Genomic DNA, 11,584 nt, shown 5'->3' with positions numbered 1-11,584 from the left:
ATCATCACGTTTTACGTTATCATTAAGATTTCAATTATTTATGGTTTAGTTTGAATTAAATTGGGAAGAATAATGCTGCACGTTTCCGGCCGTAATCTAAAGCTTTCACCATTTCATTTATATCAACATGTAATATTATGATTATCAATACTTAACAGTACCAACAGTAATGCCTTTGAGTCAAATGAAAATCAAAAAGATATTAAATTATCACTTGCACAATATTTATTGTATATTAATTGTCATATATTGTCAGATTTTTGAATTACATCAGAAATATTATATTGTTTCCAATACAAAGACATATTTAGAAAGTTTGTCACACATTTATTTGTATTGTGCTACTCTGTAAATAAACAGTATACATACAGTACATACAGTTTACTTGAACATACTGTGTTCTATGTGACAAATGCATCTGTCTCCTTGACTTCTGAGCAGATGCAAAGAGCTGCTGACGGCTTCCTGTGTGTGTGTGAGGAGCTTCCCAAACCCACCAGCACAGAAGAAGCAGACGGAGACAAACTACGTCCTCTGTGCCGGTGGGGACGGGACGCTCCTCGTCCTCTCGGCTGGTGGGTGGAGCGGGTGGTGTCGGAGGGGGGAGGGGCAGGGAGGACGTCACCGTACTCACTGGGTCTCGGACTCACTGGGGTGCTGAGAGTGGTTCAGTGGTCTGTGGTGGGTCTGTGTCTTCCTGGGATGATGGTTTGGAAGACGTCTACTCTCAGTTGCCCCAGGAGTGAGAAAAAAGCACAGAGGAGTCCTGCCCTGTGAGACACAAACACAAGAGATGAATACTTTTAACTCAACTATACGACCTTTACATTGTTCAATGATGGAATCTTATTACTGATACTTCTGCAGTCTTAGTGAGGGATTACTTACTCAGCCCACTGAAAGAAAGGAGACCGCCACTCTCCATCTGGTCCTGTAGTCCTCCATCCTTCTCATCTGGTCCTGTGGTCCTCCATCCTTCTCATCTGGTCCAGAGTGAACACATCCTCTCTGTTGTCTAGGAGATCCTGGATGTTGCGTCCTGTGTTACAGCCATCGATACCTGACTAAAATACTTTTTCTCAACGTTAGTAATTTTTACCATACCGCTGTCTGGTTCAGCCACCTTCACCTAACTATAAAAAAAAGAGAGTGAGTAAAATGAACAATCTTTGAATAACTGTTAATTAACTGTGTTAATGTTGTTATTAAGTGTTGAGTTACCTTTGTCTGGTAAAGACATCTAGACTTTATAAATTAAAAAAACAACAGAATAACAGACATTCACTGTTAACTTACCTGTAGTTTCTGCATCTAGCATCAACTATTACTCAAAAGGAAAATCCATAAAAGAGATATTTAAAAGCTCTGCTGCAGGATGCTACCTATCGCCAACCCCGCCAGATGCAAGGGAAGGCTGTCTGGTGCTTTATCAGTCCTACCAGACGCAAAGGTTTCACAATCCTGCAGCAAACAGGCTGTCGGTCTCAATCCGAGTCGCTGTCTTCAGCCCACTGCCAGTATCTTCTGTGTGCGGGGAAGCGGAGGCCTGAAGTGGAGGGTGGAGACTGTCTGTAGTCATCTGCCCGCCTCTTCTTTGTGGAGGGACCGAGGCCTGAAGTGTAGAGTGCTGCGTCCTCTTGGTCGTCCTCACCGTTCCTCTGCCTCTTAACACTTACCCGCTCCGTGCGGTCCTCTTCCCTGCTCCTCTTGCTGGACTCTTCGGGATGCTCCACACCAAAAGAGAGGGAGAGATGATGGTCAGCGTTTCACTGATTTCTAAACTGAGAACACTTTTAAAGATTTAAGGGGATGTATCAAACTGAAATATGCTAAAATATATCTAAAAGTTATCTTACCTGCAAGGTTGCCGTCGAACCGCTCCCAGCCCTCTGGCATCAGCAGGCCCCCCATCGATCGTCAGACGACTGAAGGTCTTTTCCAGGCGCTTCTGTTGTCCACGATCCAGTAGTTCAGTTCTCCAACAAGTTTCGTATCAAGTAGCTTTTCTCAAGAAGTTAAAAACTCAAAGAGTCGGCTCTCCACGGTATGGATGTCTAAGAGGTGTTCCGCTCAAGAGGTGTTCCGCTCAAGAAGTGTTCCGCTCAGGTCCAAGTGCAGAGTGAGCGATCACAAAGTTCTGAGGCCTTAAGTAACCTCGGTCGCGTCTGTTTCCATGGCATTTATTGACGCACGTGTGCGTGAGTGCATGGTCAAGACAGAAAGAGAGAAATATTAATTATTTTCTCTTACAGTGGCGGCTGGCCAATAGAGGGCCATGGGGCCTGGCCCCACCTTGAGCCACACACAAAAAAATTTAAAAAAATAATACAAATTGTCAATATTTGTGTTTTTGAACAATGGAATGTACCCAGTAATATGTGTAAAATATGATATCTGCGCAAAATATATGCTTTTCCTGCTCGTCCTCTCCACCTGTCTGCTTGTCCTCTCTGCCTGTGTGCACGCCTCAGAACGCGCAGCTTGGTGCCAAACGAATTTGGCCCAAAAGAGGCGGGTCTATGAAGCAGTTATGTGCGTCCCTGGAATGCCTGTCTAAAAATCCTGGTCTGTCCCTCGACTATTCTTCACAGTTTTATACATTCAATGATTGTCTTTTATGGCTTAACACTTCTATGGTAAACATACTGTAAACATACTATACATTCGATAAGAATTTGCAACTTTGGCAAAGACCCTGACAAACCCATTACAAGCATATTTGGTATAACCCACGTACTTGCTAACATTTTACTAACCACCTCTAAGGGTGCTATAAATCCTACTAGAAACACTTCTAATTACAAATCCTAAAACACACTTCTAAACCTAAATTTCCTACATATACTAGTGTTGTTCAGTGGAAGGTACCTATCCCTGGAGTGGTATGCTGCTGTTGTTCAGTGGAAGGTACCTATCCCTGGAGTGGTATGCTGCTGTTATAAGAGGTATTGCATCAAAAAAATACATATAACCATATTTATATCCATTTAACTTCATATCGTAATTTGATTCGTTTTTATTTAGGGAGTTTCAATCTTCCATACTTCACATGAAATAAACTTTTAGCTATTTAGATGGAAGTGACAGTCAGAGTACAAAGGTTAAGAAAAGCTTGAGGACACTTTATGTTCTTTTTTTTAGTATTGTTTCAATTTAGGTATGTTAAAGCTTCAACAGAGAAGCTCCTATACTCTTTGCTTTTTCTGTGCTCTTTTGGCTCATGGGAGTGGTTAAGAAGAGAAGGGTCATCAACATGAGACTCTATTGTGTATCTTTTTTTTTTTGTGTATCTGTGACAGTGATTCATGATACAGTGTTGTTTGCTGTCACTACTCTTAAATTAATCCTGAAAGTCAAGAGAACGTTTATTTAAAAACAAGTGAGATAAAGTGACGGATCACACTGTGATGAACGGAATCTCCAAATGAATCTCTGCTGAGGTAAGACACATGAAACGCTGAAACAAAGTATATATGAAGTTTAATTTGATCATGAATCAGCATCAGTAACCATTCTAATATACTGTATTTGTGACATTTTATTTTACTTCTACTACTTCTGTTTTATGTTACTTAATACTTCTGCTCCGCTACATTTCAGACTGTAGTTATTGGATACTTTGTTGATTTAAGATTTACATAAAGTTAAAGACATATAACCAGTTTATAGACTCATCCATTCAAAACTTGATGGAAGTAAAAGTGCAAAAGTATTATCATCAAAATATACCTCAAGTACCTCAAGCAAAAATACAAATATATTCTGCTTTTGGATGACGCTGTGGTCTGATCACATCAGCATCAGAGCCTTCCATCTTTCATTTTTAGCAAAGGTTGCGCCTCATGCTGTAGCCTTGAATCACATTATCTCTATCTTTGTGGTGATGTGTGTATTGTGTTAATGCCGCGATGCTCTGAAACATCGAGACATGAGGTAAAGTTTTCAGTATGCTGAGCTGACATTATCATGTTTAATTGTGATTGCCACAGCTGTTTCAGAGCTATGCAAGGCTTCAGATGGTAAAAATGCACCACTCCCAAAGGTGTGTGCGCTCCATTGTTGTGGTTAGTTTCTATGGTGCCCAACTGATCCAGATGTAGCCTACATTACAGGTTTTTTGGGTTGTTGTTTTTTTTGTCACCTGACATCTTTTGCGATATCTCATCTAACTAGCGAGATCTCGTAAATGTACTGCTCTTTTTTCTTTTTCTTCAACAGTTGATTTTTTTTCTTCTTCTCCATGTCCCCTCCGCAAGATCCTTTTCAGGAACACATACAATCAATACTGCAGTTATTAGTCATAGTAATCATGAAAAAGAACTGAAAATAAAATTTGTCCAGATTTGAACAACTGTAGAACAACTACAAAACTGTAGTTAGCAGAAGGACACGAGCACCTCTGATCTGTATCATGAGAGTGAAAACAGATATTTGTTTGAAGGGTTACTTTGCAGAATGTGATGTGGATTACAAAGGACTGAATGATGTTGCAAAGTGTACATGATAGAATGGATCATGTTGAACAGCAAGAGAGGGGATGCTGTCTTTGGTTGTGGCCTTGGTTGACGGATGATCAATCAAAGGAGTTTCCTGGGTGACTGGATTTAGTTTGGTCCTAAAGATTGAAAGCTGAACATGTCACACTATTAGTATAGAGAGGGAGGATTTCACAACTGGGTTCAGATTTAAACAAGTTCTATTCTTCAGCATTACAAGGTGTCAATAACCATTTGTTTTTTTAATATATATTTTCTCAATCCAGTACCAAAGTAACTGATGCTGAAGGTGAAGACTAATCACTGATCATGAAGGCCACATTTTGTACAAGAAGGGAGTTCTGCGCCCTCTTCCTCTTTCTGACTGTCTTTGCCTTCATCTTTGTGCTACGTCACATGGACATTCTGGAGGTGAGAACCTGGTTTTAGTGGGATCGTGTGAAGGGTGGACCCTGTTTGAAATGTTGAATATTAGTCAGGTTTTTGGATATTGTTTTAAAATGTGTGTTTCAATGTTCTTCATTGCAAACGAATACAATTTGAGTTCAATTGTATTTTCCCTCTCAATCCTGCACCTTGACTTGATGACAGCAGCAGCTCCTGTAGTTAAAGGACAAAGCTGGCAGTATTCTATACTTTAGAACAAACCTCCATGTGTTACAACCCACTGGTTCCCATTCGTTCTTACTGAGACATACATCTTAACAAAAGGGTCAGAAGTATAATGTTTTTAAAAAGCCAAGTGATGCCCCATGAAAGTTTTTGGAACAGGTTCTATTTTCTGCCTTTTTTTTTTGCATCTGTCAGAGTTGTATCTCTGACTGAATATCCCAAAACATGAATTTCAGATTATCTTGAAACTTTTTCCCTGGGTTAATGTTAGGAACAGTTGTTAGCAACCCTCCAAAAAATATAAAAATCTTGTCCCTTTTACTTTATTTGGTTCATTTTCTTTTCAGTGCATATGCTTGATGTATCTTTGACACCATCTCTCTCAACCCATTGCCAGTTTCAGCCTAAATTCAACTCCACCATCATCATGCCGAGAGTCTCCACTCACCCGAACGAGATTCGCAGCTTCTGCACCTTCCAGCCACTGTCCCCTGAGGACGCTCTGGAGGAAAGTCTCATACTAGACTCCACTGCTTGGCCTGAAACTCCACTTTTGTCAGCTCCTATTTCCCTGGAGCAGACCAGTGATCCAGCCCACAGCACCTTCACCATTCTACCAGGGAGGAAAGGGGGACAGTGGCATGTTGGGGATCAGCTGGAGGTCATGATACAAACCTCTGACTTCCAGGGTCGTCCCAAGAAGTCTGGGGGGGACTTCCTACTCGCCAGTCTGCACAACCGGAAGCTTGAAGCAGGTGTGGCTGGGCAAGTGGTGGATCATCTGAATGGGAGCTACTCTGCTGTATTGTTTTTACCCTGGGAAGGAGACGCACAGGTTGAGGTGATGCTAAAACCATGATGTTTAATGTAATGGTATTGTAAGTGTTTTTAATATCATAATTCATTGTTCACGAAGCCCTGCCCTAACTGTTGCTATGCCTGTTAACTTCCACTTCTCGCACAGCACATATGCAGTTTGTTCAGCTGACAGATTTACGACTCAAAATCTCAGTCATTACAGACTCTTTAATTTCAGACTGAAGCAGGTTCTCATGATTGTAGATTTTTTTTCATCTGCAAACTGTCACTAGCAGATTTATTTAACTGTAGCTACCTAGTTAGTCCGAGTGTTATAATTATGATTAAAAAATGCTAACATAATCCTGTTTGGCTGATGTGGATGGTGCACATAACGTCTCAGATATCAAGATTGGCTGGAGTTTTAAATCCAATGAAACAGCACTGCCAACGTTAATTTAGTCTTTTAAGGTTTAACTTTAAAGAATATATTGTTACCTAACCTCTACATACTCCTTGGTGTTGGAAGTAAGGCTAGGTTATTATGTCATGTTGGTTGTCAGGTTATGAAGGTAGCCAGTTGGTCAGATGTTCATGCTAAAACTAGCAGATTACATGAAAGCAGACAAACAGAATTAATTCCCTTAATTTGTAGGACTGTTTTTCTTGTGTTTTTTAGCTTTGAACAAGTTCACAAAAAAGACAACTCCCTCTCTGAACACTTAACATGCAGAGTATCTCTCCTGCTACAGTCCCATGCACACCACTTCAACATGTTTAGAGTTTGACAGACCTGCCATGCCTAGGTACTGTTGCTAAGCTTTGATTGGACAATCGATGTTCAGGGAAGGGTTTAGATGAATAGACAATTCTCCAGAGATTATGGTCTGATGTCAATCTGGTGTAGAATGTGAAGACATGAATCTTTATAAATGTCAATTGATATGACTGACCATGATTGGACTTGGTGAAAACTCTGGTTCTCTATCCAATCAGGTGACTCTGGTTCACACTGGTGAGGTCATCTCAGTGCTGAACAGGCTGAACAGAGAACAACCCTACAGGATGTACTACAAGAGCCTCTTCCGCTCAGGCTCACTCTCTGAAACCACCATCTGTAACATCTGCCTAAGGCCAACCCAGCAGCCGCTGTGCAACTACACTGACCTCCGTACAGGCGAGCCGTGGTTCTGCTACAAGCCAAAGAACCTGAGCTGTGATGCCAGGATCAACCACTACATGGGAGGAGGCAAAGAAAACCTCCTCAATGCCAATGAGGAGAAGCTCTTTCAAAGGTGAGGGAGCAGAGAGACTGGTATTTTGTGTGACTTCTAAATACGTACATCCAGTGTTACCTTTGTATCTCCTTGGTGGAATGTTTCAAAAGTTTGTAACAATATGCATTAACATATGATCACCTTGTAAAGTAGATATGGCTCAAATGTGAGCAAACACTGGCCTATTTAACACCAGTTCACATGGAGAGACATTATTATTCATTTGGAGTTGTGTCTTATATTTCTTCTCCTTTTAGCTGTATTTTGGTCTTCACCGACATCAGAGGGAAATATCTGCCTTAATCTAAATGTGGCGCTATGTTCAACCTGCTAGTTGCTAACATTGTCTGTCTGCTGTTTAGTGGTTGTAGTGCACAATTGCCCTTCACTTAGCCGGCAACTGTGGCTAAGTGGAGAGCAGGATTGTCCTTCGATCAGAGAATAGGCGGTTCGATCCCCGGCTCCACTAGTCGCATGTCGGTGTGTCCTTGAGCACGACATACATTCAGTTAACCTTTCGAAGCTAGCATAGCGTATGTCCTAACCCGAGTTAATGATGTGCTAAAGTACTCTGCTGTTGTTAGCTCCACACGTTTTAATCTACAAACGTCACATTTTAGAAATGCATATCTCCTTCCAACCTCTCTGGGCAACGAGTTTCACTATTACACGTTTAACCAGGACTAGCTCCAGATCAACAAAACTAGCCTGAAAATGAAGTAAATCTGAAAGGAGTTTATAGAGCAGAGCCCTATACTTGTCAGAGTTGGCCAAAGCTACACTTTGATTGACCAGTGTGCGTTAGATTGGCAGGACTAACCAACGGGTCAATTGGTTAATCAGCTTTCCGGCATGAAAGAGCTGCATCCATAAAATATGTTGATGAGAACGGTGAGACTCAACCGAAACAATTTAGTTTGCCGGCCGTCAAACTATGAAATGTTAAAACGTTGTGTAGATAGTAATCATTATCTCTGGGTTCATCACTGTGAAGCACCTTCAACGTGATACAGTTATTGGACCCATTACTTTTGTGAACATTTGAATTTGTGCCATTACATTTAAAAAGTAAGTTTTGTGTGATCTTGAATGAACTTTCTAGCAGTTGATTCCCATTTGTGTTTGAGTGCTTGATTTTTCTAGTTTGGTTAAATTATTTTAAATGTTTGCCCTCCTTTTGTATCTATGTCCTGAATGTTGAAGTGTTTTTAACAGATATATTATGTGTGCTTTTCTTCAGCGGTGTTAACTTGAAAGTCTACATTCAGGCTTCAGGACCTGCTAGTGTCACCGTGTTGCCACAAAAAGAAAGTAAAGCATGATATTGAATTTTAATTTATCACTGTTACTGCCACAACTTCCTATAACAATAATTCAAAACAAAATGTGTTTCAGACAATGGTCCTCATGCAAGAACCACTTACAAACAGATTTGTTCTTTAGTGGCTTGTATGAATTTATTACAGTTGTTCAGAACTGTCATAACAGTCAATATTGAGTCTGAAATACCTGTATAAATTACACTTAATAATTATGTTTACATTTTACTCTGCGATTTCAAATTATAGGCTAATATAGTTCTAAATGCATTCATACAGCCTAACTTCATCATCATTCATTTGTACTGGCTTTTGATGCTATTGTGTAACTCCAATATCTACAGTATATGACCATCTCATACTGCAAAACAAGTTAAATAGTTTGACCCCTTTCCGTTGCAGTCATCAATGTTGAGACATTTTTCATATGGAACCATTTTTTCTTTATTTCAGTGACAGTGCGACCCTCAGGTGACACGGCAATAACATTTATTGTGTCCCATCCCTTGACATTAGCAGGCCCATTAATTCCGCTGCTGACGCTGTTAAAAATTAGAGACTTTTCTTTATGGATCTCTGTATGTAGGACTTCAATATAGGACATATGATAGCCTTCTATGCTATTGTTGGGGTTACTTATAATTCTCTTGAATGCACACTCATTTATGCATAAGTGGCATTCATCATGTTTACGCTGGTCATTGACACGGTTATCTGAAGTTGGGAGCGTTTGCTGAATCTGTTGTGGTACACTCGTACGAGTTTACCGTACGAAGAAAACATATGAGAAAGTTCAGGAAAAAGCGTACTACATTCTTCTGGGTAGCATTCTCCTCAGCTGATAGCAGTGTTTATAGTCTCTCAGGAGTAAGGATAGTACTTGAGAGGTTCATACAATCACTTTATACTTTGGTTTTGTTTTTTCATGGGGTAACCCCACCCTTATTCTTTAACTTCCTCTCAGGTCAACCACAGGAGAAGAGCAGCACTGTGACATCTGGACCCTCTGGTTACTACTACCAGGGTGTGTGGCGAGCACTAGGTGGCACCACAGTCCGCGAATTCAACGCATCTGCCATCAGTCAGTGTCTGAAAGGCAAGGTGGTCCACATGTATGGAGACTCCACCATCAGGCAGTGGTTTGAATTCTTCGACGCAACTCTACCAGGTAGCTGATCCACAGGGATTTCTGGAAACAGATGATTTTGTTCCCACTGCAGCTTAATGTGTTCCCCCTGTCATACTTTCAGGTCTTAAGAAGTTTGACCTGCACAACGCAGAGACAACTGGACCTCACATGTCCTTGGACAATACAAACAACATCTTGATGACGTACCGCTCCCATGGTCCTCCTATCCAGTTTGAACCCATGGACACTAGAGATCTTCGTTACATTGCTAATGAGCTAGATGACTTAGTGGGAGGCCCCAACACTGTCGTAGTTTTTACCATCTGGGCTCACTTCGGCTCTTTCCCCATGGAGATCTACATCAGGCGGCTGCAGAGCATCCGCAGGGCGGTGGTGCGGCTGCTGGACAGGGCTCCAGGTACGCTGGTCTTCATCCGGACAGCAAACCTCAAAGGTTTGACTACTGTTATTAACTACAGCGACTGGTTCTCGCTGCAGCTTGATAAGGTGCTCAGAGCCATGTTCAAAGGACTGAATGTCCATCTGATTGATGCCTGGGAAATGACCCTTGCCCACCACCTGCCACATAACATCCACCCACCACCTCCCATTATTAGGAATATGATAAACCATCTATTGTCCTACATATGTCCTCAAAATAGCAGCTAGATGTTTGTGTCTTGGGGGAGAGGAATGTGGATTTAAGCACACATTGAGTTTACATGTTATCTCTGTGTTTCCACCAAGTTCTGCATTTTTCTAATTCTGGTGTGATCCCCATGACATCACGATAATCCAGCTGCTGTGCAAGGATTCCCTTGTTTTGGGAAATGTATAATAAACGCCTTAACATTAATCTATACCCTTACCTTAACAGCCATATATTTATGAAAGTCTCCCTCAAGAAAAATGAATGTGTTTTATGGCTCAAAAGAACAGAAAACAAGATTATTTTCATAATGTAAGAGTAATATTTTTACATGATGCCGTCTTTTGATGTTGAGTTTTTAAGGGTATTGATGCCACACATTGTTGACAGAAAAGTCCTCATGTAGTAATAAAGTGTAGCTACTCATTGTTAATCAATTAGTGTGATTTTCTATTAGGAATTTAAAAAATAGACAAATCAGGGGTTCTGCAAACAAATATCTTTAATGTATGTATTTATGCTCAGGTGTTTCATAATGGAATAAATGCATTTAGTCTTTGCAAACTGCTCTGTATGTGGACTTTCATAAATAAAATCAGTCAAGCATAAGAAAGGTAAACAAAGTAAAGTAAAAACTTATTTTCAAAGTTATGATTCAGCTCTTGCATCCAGTATTAAAAGGTACAGTCGGTAACTTTAACTGAATAAAGTGAGAGAAACACAAACAAATGCCTCTTTGTAAGAAGAAAATAATCCTGTTTTTTCATCATCTAAAAGAAGAGTAGCCTGTCAATATATGACATACAGAAAGCCCCCGATCTCCTCTCCTCATGTGTTCTGTCATCCCCCTGTTTGTTGTTGTGTGCCATGTGTCTGTGTTGTCCTCTGCCTGCCTCCAGACACCTCCTATGGCCACATCCTTGATTGGGGCACAGCTGCAAACAATCCAGCAGATCACCTCCTGCAGCTGACACACCAGACCCGGGTTCCACTAATCACATCTCTGCAGTATTTCAACCCTGGTCCTGCAGACCTGGGTTGTCAGTCCGTACCGTCTTCTGCCTCGGTATTCCGTTAGCGCCGTCTGTAAGTTCCTGTTGACGATTCCTGTATTAATCTCTCTCCTCTCTGCTACGGCTGTAGAGCGCCTGCCTCTGGTGTCAATCCACGAGACATCACACCGTCGATCTGCCTGCCCTCCGGTGTCGATTTGTACATTTTTTGGGGGGGTTTTCCATGTTGCTTGTGCCTGAAGGAATCAAAGCAAAATTCCCACCACCTCCAGAGAACTTCTACTGAAACTC

At 41.1% G+C, this 11,584-nt stretch overlaps 1 protein-coding gene across 1 annotated transcript; it reads left to right on the top strand.

Annotated features, from left to right (window-relative positions):
* The first annotated feature begins 3,901 nt into the window (after nucleotides 1–3,901).
* On the top strand, nucleotides 3,902–10,300 carry LOC142931930 (NXPE family member 3-like). Its single transcript, XM_076076083.1, has 6 exons — nucleotides 3,902–4,907; nucleotides 5,506–5,949; nucleotides 6,903–7,201; nucleotides 8,424–8,494; nucleotides 9,467–9,670; nucleotides 9,753–10,300. Exons 1-6 carry the CDS (start codon nucleotides 4,806–4,808, stop codon nucleotides 10,298–10,300), a joined length of 1,668 nt encoding a protein of 555 aa, XP_075932198.1. The 5' UTR covers nucleotides 3,902–4,805.
* The last annotated feature ends 1,284 nt before the right edge of the window (nucleotides 10,301–11,584 follow it).

The sequence above is a fragment of the Anarhichas minor genome, unplaced genomic scaffold (assembly GCF_050575085.1).
Source record: "Anarhichas minor isolate MPS153535 unplaced genomic scaffold, ASM5057508v1 ptg000055l, whole genome shotgun sequence".
Classification (NCBI taxonomy): domain Eukaryota; kingdom Metazoa; phylum Chordata; class Actinopteri; order Perciformes; family Anarhichadidae; genus Anarhichas; species Anarhichas minor.
Note: the sequence above shows the minus strand (reverse complement) of the source record. Positions and strands in the feature narration are given on the sequence as shown.

Excerpts from the sequence above, each read along its gene's own strand:
- LOC142931930 (XM_076076083.1), top strand. The coding sequence starts at position 4,806 with ATGAAGGCCACATTTTGTACAAGAAGGGAGTTCTGCGCCCTCTTCCTC. Across the intron at positions 4,908-5,505 it reads GTCACATGGACATTCTGGAG|TTTCAGCCTAAATTCAACTC; the intron begins GTGAGAACCTGG and ends ACCCATTGCCAG. Across the intron at positions 7,202-8,423 it reads GAGGAGAAGCTCTTTCAAAG|CGGTGTTAACTTGAAAGTCT; the intron begins GTGAGGGAGCAG and ends GCTTTTCTTCAG.